The sequence below is a fragment of the Sparus aurata genome, chromosome 17 (assembly GCF_900880675.1).
Source record: "Sparus aurata chromosome 17, fSpaAur1.1, whole genome shotgun sequence".
NCBI classification, from domain to species: Eukaryota; Metazoa; Chordata; class Actinopteri; order Spariformes; family Sparidae; genus Sparus; species Sparus aurata.
This window is the reverse complement of record NC_044203.1, coordinates 10,402,974-10,428,652: the sequence shown is the minus strand read 5'-3', so window position 1 is coordinate 10,428,652 and position 25,679 is coordinate 10,402,974. Positions and strand designations below refer to the sequence as shown.

General features: G+C 43.2%; 1 protein-coding gene across 8 annotated transcripts in view; it reads right to left on the bottom strand.

Moving 5' to 3' along the window:
• LOC115567647 (neuroendocrine convertase 2-like) overlaps positions 1–25,679 on the bottom strand; it is a 194,477-nt gene that overhangs the window by 21,907 nt on the left and 146,891 nt on the right. For all 8 annotated transcript variants that reach the window (XM_030394421.1, XM_030394425.1, XM_030394428.1 and 5 more), the window contains 3 exons: positions 12,954–13,064; positions 12,635–12,728; positions 10,067–10,252 (listed from right to left, as the gene is read on the bottom strand). In XM_030394421.1, coding sequence (XP_030250281.1) covers positions 10,067–10,252; positions 12,635–12,728; positions 12,954–13,064 — 391 coding nt within the window. The remainder of the gene's footprint in view (positions 1–10,066; positions 10,253–12,634; positions 12,729–12,953; positions 13,065–25,679) is intronic.

Below are 25,679 nucleotides of genomic sequence, written 5' to 3'. Positions count from 1 at the left end.
CTGTTTTGTCAGTTCATGTTATCAGTTTTGGATGTTTTTACATACTGTGATGTCAAACCGTACCCAACAAATACCCCTTTAATCCAGAGCTGGTCCGAGACTTCACTTAACTGTGTGTGTGTGTGTGTGTGTGTGTGTGTGTGTGTGCGCGCTGTATATACGTGTGTGTATGTGCGAGTGCTCCCAGCAGACCAGAGGCCAGGCATGGTGGCCTCCAGCCGAGCGCTGCATTGATTTGTTGTTGGTAAACAAACAGCTGGATGCTACAGGTGGATCGATACGCCCCTCGCATGCCTGCCAGCCTCCCAGCATGCCTTTCTGCTGGGTCGACGTGGCTCTCTGAGGAGCTGCGACCCCGCTGTCGCTTGGAAACTTCACGAGTCAAATATTTTGGGTTTTCTAATTGAGCTGAAGTGAAGGTTTTACATTAGTTCACCCTCCTGACACAAGAGTCAATGAAATCTATAAATACAGTTTTTTTATGCCATAACTTTACAAACAGTATAATTTTATCTCGCAGTCAAATAGCATGTTGTCATGTTTGGTGATGATGTCAGCCATATCCATTTAAATTGGGCACCAGTGTCTGTTTAATGACCAAAAAATTAAGAAGAAATTAAGCTGTTGGATCTACTGGCATGACAAAGATGATTCTTAACTACAGTGGAACAAAAAAAAGTGAGCGCTACAAGCGGAGACAAAACCAGGGAATCAAGGATGGAGAAATTAAACTGACTTTTAGACAAAAGACAGACAAAGAAAATGAAAGGATTAGCAGGAGCAGAGGGAACAGAGGGGAGAGGGGAAGGATTTCAAAGCCAGAGAGAGAAAAATATAGGGAGAGAAAAAAAGGAGAGGTAGAGGGATTAGTGATGGGCGAGAGATGGCAGGATATCGAAACGGGTGAGTGTCTGGGAGAGGAAAGTGAGACCCAGCGATAGAGGATGAGCCTGAGAAGAGGAAGAAGGTCAGAAAGAGATACAGAGTGATACAGAGGGATGCAAACAGAGAGGGAAAATGATGGGACAAATGCATCCAATAAGTGGCAGAGAACATCAGTGAGAAAGACAAAAATACAGGAGACAAAAAAAGACTTTAAAAAAGGGAAACTTGACTTGGCTGAGATGACATTTTGATGTCAATGCAACAGCACTAAAGCCCTCCTGAATCTTGAAAATGTCTCTCATATGTCCTAAGTTTTGTGAATGTTTTGCCCCACACTGTTAGCTGCTGCCCTGTACCATCACAGTCCTCTACTGGTGGAAACTGAGCAGCTCTAACAGGGCAGTTGAATCTACAAGAGCCTGCAACTTTCCAACAAGTCGTCTGACATCAAGGCAACTTCTGGAGAGACTTTGTTTTCGACTTATTTCAATACATTATCCCATATTTAGTAATGAGTTATTAGTTTAATAATGGATTAACAGGGTTTTACGTGGGCATTAACAGCCATGAAGGAGGAAAGGCCAACGTCAGTGTGAACGAAAAAGATTGGAGATACAAGGTTGAAGTTAGTTAGTTACGGCAAAATAATTAGTGCACGTGAGTGCATGCTTGCAGGAATTGCACGCATTACCGTGAACTTAATTGTATTTGCAGTGCGATTTTGCTTAATGACTTCCTGACATTACTTTAGCTCATTCATAATATAAATGGAATATTACAAAAGATTGATACAGGAGATGTTAGTCAAAATATGTTGACATGCCATTTATCGTTTTTATTTTGCTGACATAATAAAACATTCTTACATCTTTAAACATATTGAGGTAAATACTATACATTGACTTTTAACCTATTATATTTTCTACCAAAGCGAGGAATCGTGATGCCCAATGCTAAACTCCTTCTTTCCTCCGCCCGGGGCTGATACATTATAGTATACAGTCATTTTGCATTTTTGTTACCTTTTCGACCTTTTGTTCTACCTTTTACAAAAAAATTTATATTCTTATATCTAGGGATGTATATCGTTAGGATTTTATCGATACTTATCAATACTACAACATGTAATTTTGTGTAAAAAAAAAATAAAGACTTTACAAGATGTCAAAAGATTCAACCTTTTATTACCACAAGGTATTAATAAAGCTTCAACAGAACAGAAGCTATGCAATTACCAATACTCCAGAACAGATAACCAGGACTTTTATATCTGGCGGAAGCCGGAGCACGACGCAGCAATTCAGCTGAATTTAGCACTGAGCAGACAGGAAGTCAAGTACCGAAATATCAATATAACATCCCGTTTTTTCAAAATAAAACAGTCCATGTTGACACCAGCACACAAATCTCAAAAAAGAGACAAACAGAAGCTCTTCTACTAATCCTTTGGTTGGGAACACTGCCTGTTGTTGTTTTTATGACACATACCTATAACTGTGGTTGCGAGGGATTATGTGATTATCGCGGAAACTCCTCGGCCTTGCGACGCCAGCTGTCTACCGTACTGTGCCGTGGCTGACTCAAAACGCAATCGGTGGGCGTTATCAGACGGCCGATCGCGGAGCAAAACCGGATCGGAGCCGTTACGCAGCGGACAGTATGCAGGGGATATTCGGGGTAAGCAACATCACCAAACACTTGGAGCATAGTATTAAGCTAAAGGAGTGCGGCGTGTTTGATTGCTATAACAAAGCGAGTACAGTTAGCACCCCGGCTAACGCTAAAGACTGCAGCGCAGTGACAGCGGCACCCGGTTTCTGCGACGTCAAGTCACGGAGGTTTGTTGTTAAGTTTACAGTCATTACGGTTGGGTAGACGTTCAGAAAACATCCATGTCAAAAACCGATAAAAAATCATCAAAAAATTGTTTTGTTTTGTTTGTTTGTTTGTCCAGAATCTCAACGGTACCCTGGTACCAACCCAATTAGGAGCCGGTACCAAAAAGTACTGGTCCTTGGTATACATCCCTACTTATATCTCTGATGTCTTGTTCTGATGTTCGATACCTTTACACATGACACTTACTGTATATGATTGGAACAAAATTAACATAATGTTTGTGTTTTCTCGAAGATTTAACTTTTGTGAGGGTGGAGAAGCATGTATGACCAATCTGACTTGAAATCTTTTGACCTGAAATGATAAGTTCAGTTCAGTACTCTACTGAACTGGACAGAGTTCATTCAGCTCATTCAATTAAGCTTCTACAGTAACATGATCAGCGTATTAGCGGACTGGCATTCGTTGTGTGAGAGTTTAAAACCCTCCTGAAACCATTTTGTTAGTCAAGCCAGGGTTCTTTGTTTTCACAATAATGAAAAAAACGCTAACCATGATAAAGGTTAATGCTGAATTCATTCTTTACCTCCTCACACACCTTCACACATTAAAAAAAAATGAATGATTTCACATATCATCTTTGTTCCAATGCTTGCAAAAGTAGTGAAGCTCCAATAGGGGCAGCTGCAGCTTTTGTGTGACACGTGGAACTGACTCTTCAAACTGCAAAAATATGAAAGGAAGAGAAATTTGTTTGCAATATTCGTCAGTGTGACTGAACAGTTTGGCATTTCGACTTAATATCCTAAGATTACTGAATATGTTTTCTGAAATTCGATTAACTTAGAATTTGGTTTCACAACAAAGAAGACTTAAAAGCAAGACTTTGAGCTACTTCATTAAAAGTTAGGTCATTTATAGCAGTTGAATTTACATTTTTAAACCGTAAAAGCCCAAAACCATTGACAGTGTGGGCGACTAGGATGGGTAAAATGTGAAACAGGAAGTTGCTGGAAAAAGAACACAGTAGTAATTTTACTTTCACGGAATAACCAGAAGCTTCAAAATGAAGCCCAATACAGGGAACCTGTGAGTGTTGGCTGTGTTGGAGCGGGGGCAGAGTCAGATGGGAGGGGAGGAGGAGTCTTGCTGCGTCTACATATGTAAAGCAGCAGGGAAGCAGCAGTGTGTCAGACTGAGGCTCTGGCCCAACCTGAGCTCCTTGCTGCTCTCTCCAACACATCAATCATCCAAAACAGGGCCATCACGGCCACACTGCATGCTGGGAGACACACGCACAAACACACTCGGGCGCGCACACACACTGCAGCGGGCTCGAACACAAACAACTGAACAAACACACACACTTAGGATACCGCATTCAGCCAAACACACACAGAGCTGCACGAACACGAATGTTTTAATTGTATACGCACGTGCACACACACACATGCACACACACACTGCACAAATATGCTGTGAGTTGCAAACACACATGTCCACTCAGGTAACACTTACACATTCATGCTGTTCTTACAGTTCACACACATACAACACACACACACACACACACACACACACACACAAACAAACATTCTGCAACAGACACACAGTTAAACACATACGCAAGAACACAGTAAAAGACACATACATTGCAATTACACGCACTCACACACACACACGCAGGAGTCACCCTCTCTGTGCCTCACAAAGCACGCAGACAAACAGAAATAGGTATCCTGTGCCCACAGGGTGCCCTCGCCCCCGACCATCTGTGACGGGTGCCAACACACAGTGGGTGATATTTACATGGAGACCCACCCCCCCCTCCACACACACACACCAACACACACACAGAAAAAAAAGAAAGAAATACCCACAAAGGGCCGCACGGATCGCTTGATCTCCCAAAACTCATTAAACATGCAGATGCATGCAAATATATGCACCTCTAGAAATCCACCTTGGGCCAGAGTGAGTGAGAGAGTGTGTGTGTGTGTGTTTGTGGCTGAAAGTGCACGTTTGTGAGAGTGCGTGTGAGTTTGTTTCCACTGTAGCAACTACCGGAGCTCTGACAGTGTTTCTGACTAAGTTGATGCAGTGTGAGAGTTTGTGAAGTGACTTTATACGCTGTTAAAGTGTGAAGACGTCTTGTTTACCAGAGGTGAGTGCTACTTACGGGTGATGCATTACTTCTTCCTTATTATTTTCACGAGTAATAAAAATGCATTTAGAAATCGGAACTAATGCGACCCTGTTAAAATAAAATATTTAGGAGTGAAAGAGATCTGCATTCCATTTACCATATTACGAGTTGTCTCAATTTCCACAGAGATTACAAATAGTGGACGGAGCTGTGTAACAAGTTCCACCCCCACTTGCAATTAGTAAGTCAGAAGTTAGTACACTCTAACCACCCGCACTAACACCCACTACACCTGCGCTTCAGTCCAAGTAGAACATAACAACCAGTTAATGGAATAAATTATAAAACATGTGTTTACATGGCCAGAAGGAAATAACTTTTTTTTCTCTTTTTCATTTCCTGACAACGAAACGCATTATTATTATATCATTATAATGGGTGCCGTGGTGCATACAAGTTTAAGCTTTCTGAGAGCCCAACTTTGATTACCCCCCCCTCCCCTTTTTTTAAAGTCAGCCAATATATGTTTGATACTGATATCTCTGCACTACAGCAGTTAGCAAATTTCTTTATGGGGTGACATTCAGTATCTGCACATAACACAATTAAATGTTTAAAACAACCAGAACAAACATTCTGTGTTGTTGCAAGAGGGCTATTTTTGAGAGACTGTTTTTTAGACCATTACACTCCGGAGCATCAACAGTGATAAAAACATATTCAAGTGTACAGAATCTCATCTAATTCACGTTGCTGCCTTTAAACAGACAACCGGACTAGTAGACATAATTTCTTCAGTAAGTACGTAGCAACACAGACTGCAACGTATCCATCAAGGTGGAAGACGAAGAAGAAGAAGAAGAAGAAGAAGTGATTGGGATAATGTCAATATTTTCTATTGGCTGCACACTGATCGAACATTATCTGCTGGTTATTCCATCAGCAGTTTGTCACTGTGTGTGTGTTTAGTTTGTTGGGGAAACGAGACGGGGGGAGCGGGAGTGACTTCAGAAGAAGCACCGGGGATGATGATGGTAAATATATGATCTGTCAGTCATGGACAGCAAGGATGGCTGTGTGTGCGGGGGTGTGTGTGTGTATGTGTGAGTGCAAGCTTGTGTGTGTGTGTGTGTGTGTGTGTGTGTGTGTGTGTGTGTAGCCACAGTGCTGCAGGCTAAATAGTGCCATTATATTCCTACAGCAACACTAGTCACAGTCAGCTTGAGTGTCAAAGTCCTCTGGGAATCAGAGATATCTCTGCTCAAAGACCACTGCCACCCTGCCACACACACACACACACACACACACACACACACACACACACACACAGACACACACAAACACACGCACACATACACACACAGATTCCTTGTGGGCATGGCAGCATGAAGCCAGGTGGGGTAGGAGGGACAGTAATGTAAGTGTGTTTGTATTTGTGTGTGTCTTTCTTGGTTTATGTATAAGGCGACATTTCTCTGAAGGTACAGTGTAATAATGCAGATTTGTTGCCAGTTACTGTATAGCAGTTATCTATTAAAGTGGTATTCACTGCATTACATACATCTATTTGTGTGTCTTTTCAGTATTTGGTGCACCCAAAAGGCAAAAGAGGCATATTTTAATAATATCTTTTACTTCTAATGGTATAATAACACAGATATTTTTGATTTCACGTGCCCGAGTTTTGAAGTTTTTCTCTCTGATAATTCTGACTCCACAACAATTATATTTTGGAATGATATTTGTGGGCACTCTCCGCAGTTATATATCACATTATAAATTCCCTTTCAACATTTATTTACAGAAACAGTTTATCGTTGCTGCTGCTGATTTTTTTGAGGATCACTTTTCGATTGCTGTTAGCACCACAAAGTTCCACTCATCTCCATCGTGTTGGGGTTTTGGACGGAGATCTCATAAAAATCTCAAAACCCTGACAAATTCAACCAAAAGTATCTGTGTCTTTTTGTTTTGTGGTGAACAGCCCCTTTAAATGTACAGTATGTATCTGCCACTAAAGGTCTCTCAACCTTAATAATAAAAATAAAAGATATCGTTGGGAGTTGTTATTTTCTTTGTAAAACAACCGTCCTTGCTGATAAAAAAAAACCATGTGAAGTGACTCGAGGGAAATGTTTACCGACAAGGCTATGCGTTGAAGTTTTATTCACGTTACATTTGTTCACGTTCAGAGACTCCCCTCCTCACTCTCTGGCGTATTATCGGATGTTATAGCGACAGGCGACCGAATGAAATGCTTCTTTACCTTGAATAATATTATAGATTTCTCTGGGTTGAAAACATTTCGGTTAGCAACTCGAAACGTTTGAGTTCTAGTCGTTTCCACACAATTATTTTTAAAGTAGAATGTTTCATTCAGTCTTTAAACTAACCCAATAATAACCTTCACTACGGTAGATTAATGGCTCAGCTGCCATATTTTACAATTTTCTCACAGAATCCTACCTCTTAGCACTGCTGTCTTAGGACAGAAATGCTTTAAAGAGAAAAGATGAGAAGGACACACTTTGACGGAATGTGTCTGTGTGTATGTGTGTGTGTGTGTGTGAGAGAGAGAGAGAGAGAGAGAGAGAGAGAGGACATAAAAAGTGAAGTGCAAGAGAAATGACAGAGAGCGAGGCTGAAGAAAGATCAAGGACACACAGGGTCGAAATAACATCAATACCGTTTATCTGCCGATGAACCCTCTTTAATGGTTATCGTAGATATTGATGATTAAATATGATTGTTTTTTCGAAGCATATCGTTAATCCTGAGTTTAATTCCACACTGTACATGTCTGTTTGTTGGTATATTCCATACTGTGCAGTACTGCCAGCAATATTGTTTCTGACTAGCAGTAGAAGCACCAAGCTGAGCGGAGGCACCACAGATGGCGGTAGAGCGAGCACAGAGGAGAGCACATGTGAGAGAGAGAGAGAGAGGGAGAGAGAGAGAGAGAGAGAGAGAGTATTTCCAGCCCTGCGGTCTCGTCTCCTTCACAGCGCTGGAAGGTCAGCCGAGCCTCGAGCCAGAAGACGCGCTCCCTTTTCACTTCAGTCCCGCTTTTATTCCAGCAGCACCACAGCGCTCTTTGACAATTGTCATCATGACGAATCAATATAGACTCTCCACAGACACCCCCTCTGTGCTGCCCTTGAGTTTTTAAACACTGATCCAGCAGATAGTCCAGTTAAAGTCTCTTCCCAGGGCCTCCATTTTATAGTTTACCCTTCACTCTCTACCGTCCCTCCTTCTGTCTTTTCTATTAGCCCTATATGTCCTCTGTCTCTCTCACGTCTCCTCCGCCGCTTCTCTCTGTGCATCATTTCAAGCTGTTACCGGCATGGCTGCTTGTCGGAGGCAATTTTTGCTCTCGCAGCAACACACGAATGTCAAAAACCATCAAACAACATGTGAAGAGTTTTACCCCTGGAACCACATTATGCCAAATTACTGTAATTGCACTTGTGCATGAAATGGTCCTTCTAGTAAAGTAATCGCAGTCCAGAGAATGGGAGATTAAAATGTATATAATTGAAAAGGCTAGATAGCGAGTCCTTTTCTTTTTCTTTGTTCCTCTTCTGTGACTTGAAGCATTGCAACGCTTCGTTTTTTTTTTTTAATATATATTTCCAGCACCCTGTGTTTGTGATTGTGTGTGTACACGTTTCTTTTCAATCCGTGGTAAAGTTGACAACCGGCGTTAAACCAATCAGTATGTGTGTATGTGCTGATTAGCAGTGTGCTAAGGCACGCGTCACGTAAGATGCGAGCGTTAATTCGTGTTGCGAGCATCGCGGTGACTCGTCTCGGCCCTCCGGTAATGAGCAACGCCGTCGTTATGTGGCTCTGCTTCACGGTGTTTCCTCCCCGTCTCTGCGACACACTGGGCCTTGGTAATTGGTCACAGAGGGGACAGTAAATCTGCACGAGGACGTGGGAGAGACACAGAGACGGAGAGATAGAGAGAAAGTGTGTGTGTGTGTGTGTGTGTGTGTGTGCACGCGTAGTGTGTGTGTGTTTGCAGGAAGAGGTAGGTGATGGAGGACAGGGGGTGGGTGTCTTTCATCTTCACAGCTTTTTCTCCATAAACCTCCAACTGTTTACAAGGACTGATGCCTATTTGCACACACACACACACACACACACACACAGACACAGACACACACACGCGCACACACGCAGCGAGTCCCCCCCACCCCCACCTCTACCGCTACCACCCACACGTATATACAGTAAATGACCTCAGCGCGCTACTGTCTCTGAGTATGGATTCTAATCAGACGTCGGCAGTATTGTGTCTGTCAAACCTGGCCAAGGTTACTTAACCTTCCAGTCTTAATTTCCCTTCCATTTTAGCTCCTTCCTCCATATCAAACATCAGCACATCTATGAGAGGAAGAAAAAAAAAAAAAAAGGAAAAAGAGCACGGGGAGGAAAATGAAGATTGCCATGCTTGGCTGAAACTCGGAGATGAAAGTAGAGGATGATTCACATTGCTATGGCAAAATGAACTGAACCAAGCTGAGCTGAGCTGTGCTGTGCCGGGCTATTTTTAAACTTCTATACAGCGCAGCTACTGGAAGAGGACAATGTGAAGCGGAGCAAATCATTTCTATATCATGAGAGAAGGTATGTGAAATAGGGCTTCCTGGAGAGTAGGGGGAAATTTGTATATGTTCGTGCAGATTATTCTTTGGTACATTTTGTAGGCTAGCTGAGTGACGCTATCAACTGGGTGTTGCAGGGGACGTGTACAGACAAAAAGTATTTATTCCTCACTGGAATCAAAGTCATATCCAAAGGATTGAGAGACGCTATTCAAGAAAGTCTTAGACGCCATCTTGAATTATATACAGAGAAAACAACATGGCTGAATGAAATGTTTTTTTTGTGTAATTTCCACCTTCCATAGAGCTTCAGAATAACCAAAACTGTAAAATAAAATATCTTGAGCAAAGTAAACAGCTCTGTAAGACTACTAATACGCTAACAATGACAATGCTAAACACGATGTTTAACGAGTGTAATGCCATATTTACCAGGTAAGTTTAGTATGAAAACATTTGCTAATAAGCAAGTTGTAGCTACAGTGTAGCTAGAGTAGCTAAAAATGAAACACTGCAACAAAAAAAGAAAAGAAAAAAGAAAAAAAGCTGCATAACTGCAGTGAAAGGACATTTTCTGTCTCACCTGGAGGTTCCAGATGCCTCGAGGCTGCTCCCCCCAGCAGTGCACTGTCATCAGGGGCCAGTTTTTCAGGCCGGCAGTGGAGGCGTCATTGGGCCGCGTGTCCAACAGCAGAGATACAGTGCCGGCTGGAGACTCCAGGCTTATGGAGAGGTCACCGCGACACACGCTGTTGATGCTCACTCTCACCTGGTGAGAAACAGGTGGCAAGAAATAAAAGAGTAGGGAGGTGTGAACAGAGAGATTGAAAAAAGAGATAAAGAAACAGGAAGAATAAGAGAGAGGGTGGAAGCGCGTGGACAGAGACGGAGCGTAAACATGATATCCTCGGTGCAACTGTATGACCTCCTCTGGCTGTTTACTGAGTGCGACAGAACTTACCGAAATAAGGAATGATCTTTACCTTTTTAACTTTTTGCCTTCAAGAAATACTCTGACATTTTGGGAAACGCACTTTTTAGAGTTGGAGTTAGATAAAAAAAAATCTATCGCACTTTTAGAGCCAGCAGCCAGTTAGCTTACCTTCGCCTAAAGAATCAAACAGCTATCCTGGCTCTGTTAATTAGTGTTGCAAAATCGATAGTAGATAATCAAGTGGATTGAGTTTCCACTGTCTGTTTGGCAACCTTACGGCGACAACAAGACTCCAAGAAACCACTGCGCACGGCCAAGAAATAGTCCTGGACATACACCCCCATAAAATGATGTTTGTACAGTTGGGTTTTTGCAGTTTAAATAAACAAGATGTAACATGTTAATTTGTGACATTTAGAGTTGCCGGTAGCCAGATTTTGTTGCCTTCCGAGAGAGCCAGGTAAATTGTTTTCCCCTTGTTCCAGCCATTGTGCTAAGACAAGCTGACCAGTTTCTGGCTGTAGCGTCATATTTAGAGTACAGTGATGAGGATGGTGTCAGTCCTTGATGTTTCCTAAAATGTTGAACCTCCGTCTTTGATCGTGAAGCAAAGCATCATCTGACCAACCTGTCCACGTTAAAAAATACGGGATTCCTATGCATGTGACAAATGATGGATACGCAAATCTAAGGATTTTTTGGAAATACTTACTACTACTACTGAGATACTGTTTGTGCAGACTATGGACGAAGCAGTGATCTGTCCATAGTCCCCCAAAGATGAAGAAAAGTACGGAGTAAACAGAGAAGACGAGAATGGCTTAATATTAGCTAAATGATTTAAATAAGCGCGTGTACCCCCCCAAACCCCCATCCCCCTGATTCCCACCCAGTAAACACTCTCCCTGTCCCTGTTCATCACAAGCAGCACATCTGGTGTGACAATGGCACATCGCAGAGAGCCGCCAAGCTGCAAAAAGACTGACAGCCCGCTCCTGTTTACAGCGTGTTACCACGGCAACACGTCCATCAATCACACCTCGCAGCGATGGCCTGACCCACGCTTTCTGCCAGGGAGCAGAGCCGCAAAGATGAAGCCTTTTCAATTTACATGCTGACACACTCCCGCTCTCTCTCTCTCTCCTCGCTATTTCACAAGTACACACACACACACACACACACACACACACACACACACACACAAACACAGATAAGTCGCTCATACCCAAACGAGCACGTACACAGACACGTACAGTACGTATGCCTGCTGACACAGTCAAACATAAACACATTTGAGTGTATGTGCCTTCACTCAAGAAAACACAGTTTTGCCATTTTCTGCAAATGACACATCCAACACATTACACATCACAGTATGATCCTTTTTATCTTTTCTATTCTCAGACAGAACACATGACACAGAAACCCTGAAAACAATTTGTATGAAATGTTCAAGCTTCCCCCGTTGTGAGCAGAAGTTAAGTTTTGATTTGTATAATGTCAAGGGCAACAGGAAACATGTAAGTGAAAACTGACTTTTTCGTCTTTCCATTTTTTGAAGGAGCAGTATAACATTTTGGGAAATACTCTTATTTGGTTTCTTGAAAAGAGTAAGATGAGAAGGTCGATGCCGCTCTCATTTCCGTCCAGTAAATATGATATTACAGCCAGTTAGCTTAGCTTAGCATAAAGACTGAAATCCCCAGAAAATCAAAATTTAGGTCAAGTTGTGGATTTACAGGGTACGGTTATGTGCAGGACGGTTTCTAGGCCGGGAGCAGTGACTTCCCAGAGTCTTTGTTGGTTGCCTGGCAACCACATTTTACTGTTTTTTTCACTTCGGTTTTTCTGCGGCTAAAACCAACGAGATAAAACACATTAAATGAGTGAGCTTAAAAGGGTCCCTGCAGGTGTGTTTTGGTACCTTTGGAAAAAGCTAGCCCAGCTGATCCCCTCTATTTTAAGTCTTTATGCTTAGCTAAGCTAACAAACTGCTAGCTTTAGCTTTACTGTATATTCAACTGACAAATAAAATAGTGGTACTGATTTTCTTATCTATCTCTCAACGAATATTTACATTTCCCAAACAAATCATCTTCTTTTGTTGTAGATTTAAATATATATGTATAGCCAAGTTATTCCAGATCATATTTCACGTTTTTACAATGTACTACATGCTCATACCACCTGAGTTGTGTTTTAAAACTGCCATCTGACCTGCACATGCTCCAGAGTGTTGATCTCATTAGTCCTCCCATGGCACGCCTCTGATTGGATGTTCACACTGACCACACCTCCTGCAGAAAGGATTCTAACCAATGAAAGATCATTTCATCTGTCAGTCAGTCAGCCAAACATCTTTCTCACATACTAAATAGACACTCATATACAAGCATCCTACAAATATACAGACACACATAAGGCAGTGATGTAATACAGATACGTCAAGATAAGATGAAAGATTATTGATTCCTGTTTCATTGAAGCAGCCGGATTAATATGATACCTCGAATTTGAGACAAACTTGCTTTTTTACCTGGGGGGGTTGAGCGTGACTCGTTGCGTACACTTCCTCTGCGGAGCAACGGTGTGGAAGTGTGCGGCCTGCTGCACCATCAGCCCTGCATCCAGCAATCCAAAGCCGTACCTGAGACAGGAAGGGAACATGCACTCCATTATATACTGTGTGTGTTTGTGTATATATGAAGGACGAGCCTCCTTACAGCCTCACGCACATGTGAACTGGGGGCTTTCATGTAAGTGTCTGAATCTGCTGCAGGAGCACAGTAAGTGCTAATGGCTCCGACATGGGGAGGCAACAAGTCATTGACGAAGATGATGCTGTCCTCTGACACAATCGCTTCCCGCTCTGTCCGGGCTGAGGCTGAGGGCTGCTGTTTGCGCCACCTGTAATTGCCTGGAGGATTGATTCTGAACAATGTGCCATCTCACGGACCGTAATCAAGCCTCATTATTCATTCTTTACCACCCCAATCTGGGTGCTGGAGACACAATGGGCGACCCTTAAGCGGCGTCGCTGCCTGGTGACTGTGCGACCACTGCCTGTCTTACTCTCTCCCCTCTACTTTATCCGCTCCTGCTTCGCCCTCTCCCTTCCTCTCTTTTGAATCATCCGCTGTTTGCCCTTTCGCACGGAGCAGCCTGCTATTCGGTGTTCTTTTCCTCTCTAAATTCTCCTTCACTCTCCTCCATCAAACCAGAATTTCTTGCATCAGAACTCTCCTCCGCCACTTCAGCGATGTTGAAATCGCAGTCCTCATAAGTCTCTCCTTAATTCTCCCTCAAATCTGTCATTTTTCACGCACTTTCGCTCTCTCAGTTCCCTCTTGTTAAAATCACAGTCCTCAGACTGAGTAACAACCTTCATCCTCCACAACCCCTCCTCTCTGAAATCCAGAGGGGGTGACAAAGAGCTAATTTCTGCCATTATTACCATACAGACCTTATGCCGTTAATCTGCAATAAGTGAAATTCATTATCCTGATGACGGGGTCTCTTGGAGCAGCAGAGGGAGAGACAGAGACAGGAGAGCGGAGGGAGCTGATCAATAACTCAATCTGCTGCCCTGCATGGGGCTCCATCTCCTCTGTCTCAGACTGTCAGTGTGTCTGAGGAGGAGAGGCAGGAGCTGCAGCCCACACCGTCCTCGTCCTAACAGCACGCCGAGCGATCAATGGACACAATCTAATCAGCCACTATCACCACCAATGACTTTTAGCATGTAGGGCCCTGCATAATAGCATTAGGCAGACGGTTGTGTGGGGTTGAGGTGCGCCGCTGAAGTTCAAGGTCATTCTGGAGGTTCGTGAAAGCTGTGAAGAGTCGGAGCAAAACACAGCTGACAAGAGCTGAATGCAGAGGACCAGACCGCTAAGGCATCGACTGACAAGACTCCCAATGAAGAATAAAGAACTCAAACTATATAATTTGGCTCTTTATGTTCAAAATGTGCTTATACTACATGATGGGCGGTTAAAGTGCTTTTATTTAGTAATCAGTGTGTGTTAGAAGCCACCAAAAATGAACTGATTAGAAGGAACTGTGATCCTGAAAGCTCCCTGATACATATTTAAAGATGCATTCGAACTAATTTGTTGTAATGAACTGAATGATAATCATTGAACTCACTTTGACTTTCTAAAAAGACTTTTGGGACATTTCATTTGACTGTTGACACTGAACAAAGATAGAAAATGTGTTGTAGGGAGAGAGGAGGGTAAAATGTAACACAAGCTCAAAGCCAGATCGGCGCCTGTCTTAAGTTAAAGTTTAGTCAAATTCAACTTATTTTCTGGACGACCTTGTCCAAATTTGTCGGAGCCCTCCACACTGGCATCCCCCACTTTATCTTAGCGTTCTATCGGGGTTTAAGTTGGTTTGAACCACTCTTTTCTGTGGTAATGTTCTATATTTCTCTTGTTGTCTACAAATCCCATGACAAGACTGAAATGGGTAATGTTTTATCTTGTCTCGAATTACCTCTGATCTCCTTAGTCTCACTGAGGCACTCAACCGCAAGTCCATTTATTCCTACTCACAAATATATACTTCCATTTTATTTGTTTATTTATTTATATATTTAAAAGGCTCAATCATATCTTAAAATAGCTGGACATCGCAGTTTTTAGCAAACATCATTCAAACAGGACTAAATGGTAACTTCGTTGGGAACTCTTTTCAGCAGCAGATTAATGCAGATTTAGTTTGCTAGTGTGAATAATCAGCACCAGGACAGTGTACGTGCGATTGACTAGACACACTACAGTGGCCAGTGGCCCACTGGCTAACCTAAATTAACCAGCAACGACACCAGGAAATGGCACTTATGATGGCTTATGTCTTAGATACATGTAATGAAAGGATGAGTTCCATGTATCTGGTCGTGGTCGTTCACTAACAACTTAAATGCACAGTATATATTTTCTGCCATGAGGGGTTAGAATGGCCAATGAAAATGTATCAGTGCAATAGAAATGTCCATGGATGAGGTACTGTTTAAAGTTGCATTTGCATTGTGTTTGGTCATTTTAGTTGACTTCCTTTGTAACTCTCTAATGTATCATCTAATTCTTTCGTGGACATCATAGCAACTGGCAAAAACAACACAACAAAATTACAGATTAGTCTAGGTTTGACCGTGGTTGGAAATATTTCAGATGATGTAACTCAACAAAGATTACACCAATGGTCTAGTTGTTTATAGAAACTGAATTGCAGAAATGTTACATATACCTTTAATGCATTACTTACTTGTACTATAACATAATTACTATCACTATGAAATCTGTATCTTGAAGACCTATGGGAGTCCTGGTATTTTCAATACATCATTTTTAACCATTATTGCAAATAAATGTTCACAATTCAGTATCCTGATTGGTTCAGGTCAAGTTCTGGCGATGTTGTCTTTTTATGAACACTTAATAACCCAAAGAGTCACTTACATGAGTGTCACTAATTCAATTTTTGTTGAATTTCTTGATTTGGCTACTTAAAATTGATAAGTACAATAAAAACTCCAGCCATAAGTATAGATCATCTAAGATAATTTCACAGCGTGGGCCAAACCGATAGCCTGACCTCTCATAAAACAGAAACCGTTGGTGACCGGGTCTTGCCGCGCTGCTCCCTTTTAGTGATTAAATATACCCTCCCCACACCATACCCCTTAGTGCGTACTGTGCACCTATTAAATCCTACAGCTCCTGCAGATCGATCGGGCCTGCCCCAGCTCTACGCCCATAAACCCACGCAGACATATATCTGATAGAGAAAGCTGCAGGAAACAGGTTTACCCACGATAGAACATGATGAAAATGACAGATTTTATGTCCCCTGCCATGTCAATGAAACACCACCGCTGAGCTGAGCCGCTTTCCGAGAAGACTCTCCGGCCCTTTCAGCCATCTCATCACCAGTAGCAAGAAACTAAAAGACTAACACAGTGCCACAGTCAGCAAGAGCCTTGTGATTACTCCAAAAAGAAATGTGTGCAGAGCACGATTCATAGCTGTTGTGGTTTGAGACATTGCTGGGCAGTGTGTCTTCACGGGATTGAGCAAATTTCCCTTTTTTTCCCCCCCCCCGTTTTAGAAATACTGCAAAGATGTTAAAGATTTAAAGCCTTTAAGATGAAAGCTACATAATGTAATACATATGAAGGGATTAGTCAGAAAACACAGTCATCAAAATTTCAACTTGTTCTCTCTCCACCTCCTGCGTGGTCGGAGGGAGGTTGAGCCAAGCCGACTACAGAGTGACAGCCGATCTTCTGTCCACGCAGCACGAAGCATGTTAAACCCCCGACCCCCCGCCTACACACATATCGAATCTTCGGCCCTCGCATTTTCTTCATCCACTTTCCCTCCTCGATGGCAAATGCCCTTGCAAACTCTTACTCCCTCCTTCTTTTTTAACCATTAGGACGAAGGCCACTCCCCCCCCCCACCACAACACCCCCACCCACCCACCTCTCCATGGGGCCTCTTTGTAACTGTCGAGGAACCCTTTTCACTTTTTGTTCTGCGGGCCTTCCCAGGTCCTTTCTCTGTTGATATTCACACCATCTGCCAGCAGCAGAGGAAGGTGCACACAAACCCAACCAGCGTTTAGACATCAAGATCTCCAGGGTCGAGGTCCTCGCTGTGCCTTTGCACATGGCATTAAAAACACAGTTTTTAACAACTGGTACGCTGCAACCAGAACAGATTTTTTGCAGCTTTCCAGGGACGTGGCTGCCGCGTTCTCACCCCTTGTTTGCAATGGTACGTCCTGCTAAGTCCCCCCCCAATAGAAGTGGCTGTAAAGAATCACTCAAGCCGCACTAAGCAGCTGCCTGTGAGTTAGGTCATTTTCCCAGGAGCCACAGAGTGGGCATTGGCAGGACCTCAAAAAGAGGGGACACCATCTGTTCTGTGCCTGAAAAGGTTGGTGACACCTTCTGTGGTACCAACAACTTCTAATTAAGTGGCCAGGAATGCAGTCGCAGCTCCGGCGCATGATTGGTGGGCTTTGCCTTAGATATCCTGACGACAACACAGCGGACCCCCGGTCAGTTTCACGCACCTCTCCATCACATCTGGCCGCGGGCTAATGACAAATCAACACAGAGTGGCCACGATAAACACTCGATGAAGGTGACACCAACCGGGGCAGCCAACAAAGACGGTTTTACTTTTGTGTTCTTCTATTTTTCTGTCCTCTTTTTTGTAGCCCTTAATTGAATGTTTATCAGGAGCATAGAAAACTGCATTAGCCCTATGGTCAATCCCAGCGTGGTTTGTTTCTGTTATATCACGACGCCCTAATTTCATTAACATTAGGATTTAAATGAAATAACAAAAAAGACTTAACATTCTTCTGATTGCCATCGCTCTTCCAGCCAAATCTGCTGCTCAGAAATGTTACTAATTAGGCTTATTAAGTAATTAAGAAGAGGTCTTAATTATATCTGCGCCACTGGGACCTGCACGGCTGTAACCATGAAATGCTGTGCCGCGCTGCTCAGCTTTGTTGCTTTGGATGTTATACAATTTCATCCATTTAACCGTTCTGAACGTGTGTTTTTCATGAAGATTGAAAAAAAGATATATTTTTTTTTTTTTTTTTTAGGCGGTATTAGGCAAATATCTGTCCGACTGGAAATTACAGAGAAGGAAACACTCATCAGCCTTCAACAGCACAGCCTCAAAATGTCAAGTGAATTACCTCGCAAAGAGTTAAAAGTTTAATGAAATATATTGCGGGGTGGAAAATGAGGGGTTTGGCACAGGCACGGACTTAGTCTCAGGAGAATGGGCACCAAACGGCCCTCTCAGTCCCTACAGCCATCAGTCAAAGTAGCAGCCACCCGTCCCTTTCTCTCACACAAGGAGACTTCTCTGGAAGCCGCGATGATCTATACCGCATGACCTCACTCTCAGTGTCCAACATATTTTGATTTGTAGCTCGAGTGTTATTCAAACACAAATTCAAAGGAGGATGAAATTCAGCAGAGAGCTTTTGTTGGACGCACACCAAGGTACAGTCCTTTTAGATGTCTCTGCCCTTGTGGGGAAGGAGAGGAGAGAGAGAGAGGAAGAGGGAGCGAGGGGAGAGGATTGAGTAAGAGCAGCGCTACAAGCTTGGCATAAGATTCCCTCCCCGGGTCCCGAGTGCTTTTCTTTCACTCCGGACAAAGCAAACACTGAACCAGGAGCCTTTGTTTGCCTCTTCAAAGGGATGAGTTTTTGATGTCATATCACTAAATGCGATAGAGCAGCCCGGAATGTAACAATCAAAAACCAAGTCTGTTTTTGTGTGTTTATTAAAATGTCTGACATCTCACAGGATTAAAGAATATAGGGTGCCTTTACCTTAGGTCAGTTTAAGGGCATACGGCATTATTGTTGAGCTCAATGGCTACGGCAAAACTTCAGTACATCTATCAAATGATCTCAAGGAAAGCAAACGTGCATTTAATTGTATAAATAGAATCAATACACAGATATCCATTCGGAAACAATGTTCATGTAAAAAAATCAATCATTCATCAATAAACCCTTGTGTTCTGTTGCCTCAAAATCTACCAGTTTGTTGGTACGAACTGGGTTTGCACATTCCATGAAAGTCACAAAATACTAAATACATATAGCAAAGAATGCCGCAAAAGAAGGAATTATTTCCTTTTCATGAATAATCTCTTTCAAGCATAATGAAGTAGGTACTGAATATGCGGTATCGAAAAAGTCTTTTACAGACAAAGAAATGTGCAGGTAGTGAACAACATAAGTAATGTTAGTGATGCCTAAGGTGAAAAAACTCCAATAACAGGAATCTAAATAAAGTTATGTGGAATTTGAGAGAGGTGCTCTAAAAAAAATAGCCTTCCCACCAAATAGAGAGCATAAAATCATAAATTCACTGTATTTTACTTGTGTCTTAGACCTTAGTCATCTCTGAAACAATCATGTTAAAATTAACCCTTAATACAATTATAATACTGTAGCAATGTCCATTATGTTTCTTAAGCTGTTAACGATGGCGATGGATGTTCTCGACACCAAAGACAACATTAAAGTAAACCAAATGATATTGAATTTAGTTTAGATGCTCAATTTGAACATGGAATGTGATTTCCTTGTATTTTAAATGCTGTCAGTATCACTATTAATGGCGATGTGCACGAGACACTTCTGCACTGCAAACTCCGCAGCAGATTTACGTTGCTGGCAACTTGCTGTCAGCTAATCGTGGCGGCGATATAATTTAACTCTGAACGAGAGAACAGGGAGTTGAGGAGCCTGAGCGTGCAAACTTTATTTTGAAATGTCTTCTGTTTTTCTACCCCCCGAGTGAAATATCAAAATTGCAACTTGTACATGAATTATGCATCAGTGGAGGTTGAGAAGAGCACAGGGTCCCTACAACCCCCCACTCGTCTTGTAGCGCAGCAGGGTGGAGTAGGGCGGTGTGTGTAGGAGTTTGGGTGGAGGGGTGCACAGGCGCCCCTCTGTTTGCCTGCTGCACCCCCCTGCCGGGAGACATGGCACCCCCTGCAGGAGGTGCAGCGCTCCGCTTCCCCTGTCCCTCAGGGCGAGTCAGTGTATGTCACACACAAACACACACAAACACACACTCGGCTCATTCATTCCGGTTTGTCTGCTGACCCATCAATCAAATGCACACACGCACGCACAATTAATATCAACATTTTGCATATCTGGAGTACAACTGGAGTATTACATTACTTCAGGCTGGCAAAGGACAGAAATAGTTGAGCAACTCAATACGGTAAAGAGCTAAAACTTGAGATATCATACCACGTGTTCATCTTATGAAATCTGTTATGCCTTTATATGATTTGAGGTCAAGGGTAAGGGCACCGCTGGCAACCCAGACCCCCCCACAAATGCACACCTTAGAGCCTCCACTTCCGCTTAGCCAACAATTACCCACACATAGATCCACTCTTATTTCATAAGAAACAATATTATAGCATAGCTTCTCTAATATTACCTGACAGTGGGATTGTGTGTCTCTGGATGAGCTATAGTTCTAATTTCCTTACACACACTCTCTCACAAGTACACACACACGCACGCGCGCGCGCACACACACAGTTTCTCTCTCTCTCTTTTTAAAACACATGTACATAGACCACAGGCTCAGTCACGGAGTAATTGGCTCAGCAATGAAAAAAACAGGAGGTCTGGATAATTAATTAATCTATCTGGCTGGGGCAGAGACACAAGGCCAGTTTTACAACCTCACCAGGGACACTGAGAGTGAGGGAGCAGGGAGAGAGAGAGGGAGAGGGAGGGAGAGAGTAAGGGATCCACTGCCCTCAGACGATCTATGGCCTTACATGAAATGGAAATGGCTTGGCAGAACGCACTGAGTGTGTATGCACACAAACACACACGCGCATATCTCACATCCCTTACATTTGTGCACCGTCACAAAAAACACACACACACACACACACACACAGCGAGCTACATATTCATCTCGATTTATGAAGCTGACAGAGCTGCGAGGTTATTGATCTTCAGTCAATTCACAGACAGAACAGAAGGGAACAAACCAGACTGCTCGACATATTTTCCAAACAAGATAAACAAGACTGCTTTATTTACTGTACAGTGACAAACACAGGGATATCTCGACAAGACGCAATTTTGTCATCTGTCCTGCCCACTGAAACTTGAGCTCTTTATTACTCGGTTCCTCTGAGATGACGAGTCTCTAATAGGGGTGCTGACTGTCTGATTCATGTTTGCGCCGCGTCTTAATGATTCAGAATTCTGAACTTCTTTATTGTTTTGGAGCCAGCTGAAATGTGTTTACCTGTAACCCGTACACTACAGTTTAAGGGGTGCAGAAACCGCTTTTGAAACTGTGGTTGAAGAGGAGTGTAATCCTTCATCGTAAAGTTTCTCATTTCAATCCAAATTAAAGCTATGCTGGTAGCTAGAAATTTTTGTTATTTTACTCTACTCATAAAGACACTCAACTGGGTGACAGGAAAGAATCATCTAAACACCTAATGGAACATACAAGTATAAATGAGCGTATATTTTTGTAAAAACAACAGAATAACTACTTGTATTAAAAGGAATTGAAAATTCTAGAAGTTTTGTAGTCCATAAAAGTTTTCTGGAGCTTCACAGCAAAACAGTATTGCAGCACACACCTGAACAATTAAAGTTAAACATCAAATGGCTCCACACTGCTCATCCAGCATAAATGAAGTCCCCAAAAATCAAGATTTTAAGTTGAGACGTCTTTATACTCTTTTTTAAAATGGAAATCTTTACTGTAGCTACTTAGCTTATAGCTGAAGTGGGTGTACCAGCTCGAACGCCTGTCAGCGGTGTGAATAACATATCATCGTATCCATTTACGATCGCAGAGCTTCCATAGTTCCGGATTACTTACAGATAAGATGTATAGATCCATCCTATGTTTTTTTTTTTTTTGTGGCTGTTTTTTAAAAACAAGTCCCCGTCTACTTTAGTTTCTTTCGTAGAATGCTGGAGCACTGTTTCACTTGTAAGGCTCAATAAATGTTTTTGTGGACAACAAAACTTCCCCCGACTTTCCAACCGGCATGGAGATGAATAGATAATGAGTGAATTTTCATTATTTGGTGAACTGTTCCTTTAAGAATGTTGCGCGCTTTAGAGAATGGTGTCAAACTACACTTCTCGGCTGCTTAAATCCCGGCAGAGGAGTGAGATGGAGAGAGTACGGTAAGAGAGGAGTGAAGCTTCTCCGCAATCCCAGACAGTTTGTCTGTCAGACTCAGGGAGGGATCTGGAACTTGAGACTATTTTTTCTCCCTTTTTTCACCACGAGTCTGTGTTAGTGGTTGTCAGATCTAACAACAGGATGGGAGAATACAACACACACACACACGCACACACGCACGCACACACACACACACACACACACACACACACACACACACACACACACCTCAGCTGAGGAGGGAAGTGGCAGGTACATCACGTCTATGGTAATAGAACAGCAGATGGAACTGGCAGGCAGACACAGCACCTTGTGCTTTGACACAAACACACATACTCTTGCATGTGCACACACCCACTTGTTCAGACATAACAAAAACACACTGACACAAACACGCAAGAACAAGCTGCTTTTACCTTACGGTGTCGTGATATCACGTCTGAAAATAAACACACAGCCATGATCCACACATGCGCTTAGCAAGATGTGAGTTTGACTCTCTCCTGTCAATGTGTTAAAAAGTGCAGGTCAGCTATAAATGGCTCCTGCCTCAGAAGAAAGACGGAGGTGTCAGAGTGTGGGCCTTAGAAGGTGTTGTCTGTCTCTGACCTGTCTCTCCGGGGCATCGCGTGAGCGACGGCGTAGCTACTGGCCCTGATAATCTAAGAGATAAATCATCTTTAGTCACTCTCCAACAGCCTGACAGACAGACAGGCCTAAGTACCTGGGAGGGTGGCAAAGGGACACTTTAAAATCTCCAGTGATGAGGAGCACTGCCGCGAAGAAAACAGTTAGCCGCCCCGAGCTCCCTCCTATCCCCCCGAGTCTCTGGCTGCCATTTTGGCTGCATCTCAAGGCGCTATTCCGGCTCTATCTCATGTCACCGTTCTGGCTGTCGTTCAATTCTCATGTTGGCTCCCGTTCAGCCTCCATTCTGGCTCAGGTTCAAGCTCCGCAGTGGCTGTGTTTCGGGGGTTTCATTGTGGCTCTGTTTCAGCAAAGTCCCCCCCATTACTCCCTCCCTCCCTCCCTCCCTCCCCCTTTCAGTTTCAGCACCCCAGGTAGCTGGCCTCCTGCCCGGCATGCAGATCAGTGGGAGATCCAGGCTCAGGCCTTTTGTTTGGGGTGGCATTTTGCCTTTGTTTTCCCATCTCGCCTGTAATCTAAACACCCAAAACATCTCATGCTTGACAAATCGGCCCTGAGACGAGGGAGCAGCGGAAGACAAACGGCTGGAAGCGGTTCAACCCCAGGCAGGACTGATGGTGTCCGACTGGGCCTGACCTCCCAAAGGTTAAAGACACGTTCACTTACAAAGCAATCAATTACTCAGGCTGTGTGGGCGCTTTTAACCAACCTCCCCTCCTGCCTTCCACACAGCCGGCGATATTGATGAGGGTCCCAGTGTACAGCACACTCCAACCTGGAGTGTGTATTACATTTCACAATTGAAATAAATCTCTGATTCTTGGTGTTTCTGCCTACCTGAACCTCTCTCCTGCTTTATATCATCTTTCTCTCGCCCTCCTCCTCCTCCTCCTCCTCCCCTCCTCCCCTCCTCCCTCTCTCCCTCCTCTCTGCAGGTTGTTGTAGCAGGTTTATTCTGGTAGTTGGGCTCCGTGGGCCCCGGCAGGCCCCTCAGCTGTTCCGCTGGGTTTGTAATTACCATTTCATTAAGAATGACAGTTTCGGGGGTTGAAGCACCATTTCATCCGGGTCTCGTGGGGAAGGCGCTTGCCAAATTTCCAGTGTGAGTGGCAATTATCTCTCTTCGTGTCTGCAATTCACCATTTTGTACTTAGTGGCTTGACAACGGCTAGGAACATTTTGTTGGAGTAATAATAGGTCTGGGATATTTACACTGTGGCCCACTCAGGCTTAGCTCTGTGAACTGACTGATATGAGCTATCAGAAGAGAGATAGAAACAAATTAGTTGAAACACTACAGAGACGAGCACTACATACAGTACGTCTTTGTGTACAAACTGTAGAAGGAGAGGTATTTCAGTAGGCAGAAAAAAGTGAATGTGTGGAATGGGTCGAGGGTCTAGGTGCTCATGTTGTGGGTTTTTTATTTTGGATGCAATCGCGTTGTTGTTGGTTTTTTTTACTGCAATTTTGCTTCTCGTAATGTTTCTCTTTCGGCCACTTGGCGAAAATGACTCCTAATCTCAGCGGAGTGACTACAAAAGTGTTTTTCTGCCACATCTAAATGCAACACTTGCACTCCAGCATTGTATTAATATATACCATATATCAGTACATCACTTACAAAGAGACTGTTCATATCGGCTTAAACTGTGCTGTGTACTTAATAAAGATGTACGCTAAGTAATAAGTACAGCGCCAGAAATTCAACCACTTTTACTTGTAAACATCCATCGCGCATGACCTTCGTTCTCTTTGAATGCCAACATTCTTGTAATTGCCTTCTCTTGTCTCTTAATGTTCAGCTTGCACAGTCGCCCTAATGTATTTATGTGCATGCCAAAGTACTGTATGTGCATACACGTGCAGTAAAGGTAGGCTACTCAGTCTGCATATAAATGCATTATGTGGTTGAGTCAAAGCTAGTGTGAGGCTTCAGAAGGAACACAAGTGCTCTTTCAGTCTGAGAAGCAGTTTTGGTGACCTGTCATCCTGCAACACCGTTAACAGTCATGGCATTTTGACTAAATTCAGCACATAACTTTGTTAATGTAGGTGCTATTTGAATTCTCTTTCAGGGAGCTCAATCGATGAACGTCAGAGCAGACTACAACTGGACTTTAGGCATCAGATATGCCAAACGGAAGCAGGAGAATATGTGTCCGATACCATAATGGGGGAAAATCAATGTTATTAAGATGAGTCAAGTATCCTCAGGTATCCTCTATTGTTGTGAGGTCATGTTTCATCCTGACCAAAAACCAACCACGGCTCAGTCCACGTGCAAGCTGAGAACTAAGTAAGAAGTAAAAATTGAGTTAATCCAGAAAAGAGCCGGTTCATACATCATGTTGTCTGACCACGCGGGAAATCAAAAGTGTTAATAGTTGTTCCTGACAGTCACACGTGAACGCAGACTAAAAGCATACTTGCAAACATTAGGCTGTAAAATAGAAGCCACCGGGGAGAGCCATTGAGATGAGGGGGTGTACTTCATCTGCAACAGTGTTTCGATGAGGGGGAAATGTCAAATGGCATCCACACAGATGCCAGGACCCAAGGAACGACATGATTGATGTTATTCACATCACCTGTCAGTAGAGGTGAGGAAATGTCTCGATTATAAGATGCATCACGATGCGGACGTGGACGATTCTGCATCTATGCAGAGAGAGAGTATCGAGAGACTGCTGCTTAAGTGGAATGATTGTCCTCATGCCCTGAGCATTTTTTAAACAGACATCTTGGGGCACACATCGGATTTTATGAACTTGCTGGGAAGCATGTACTGGACGAGTCCCACACTTGGGTGTGACTTTAGCCTCACAACAGTTACTTATCACGTTAGCCATTTTCAGCTGAA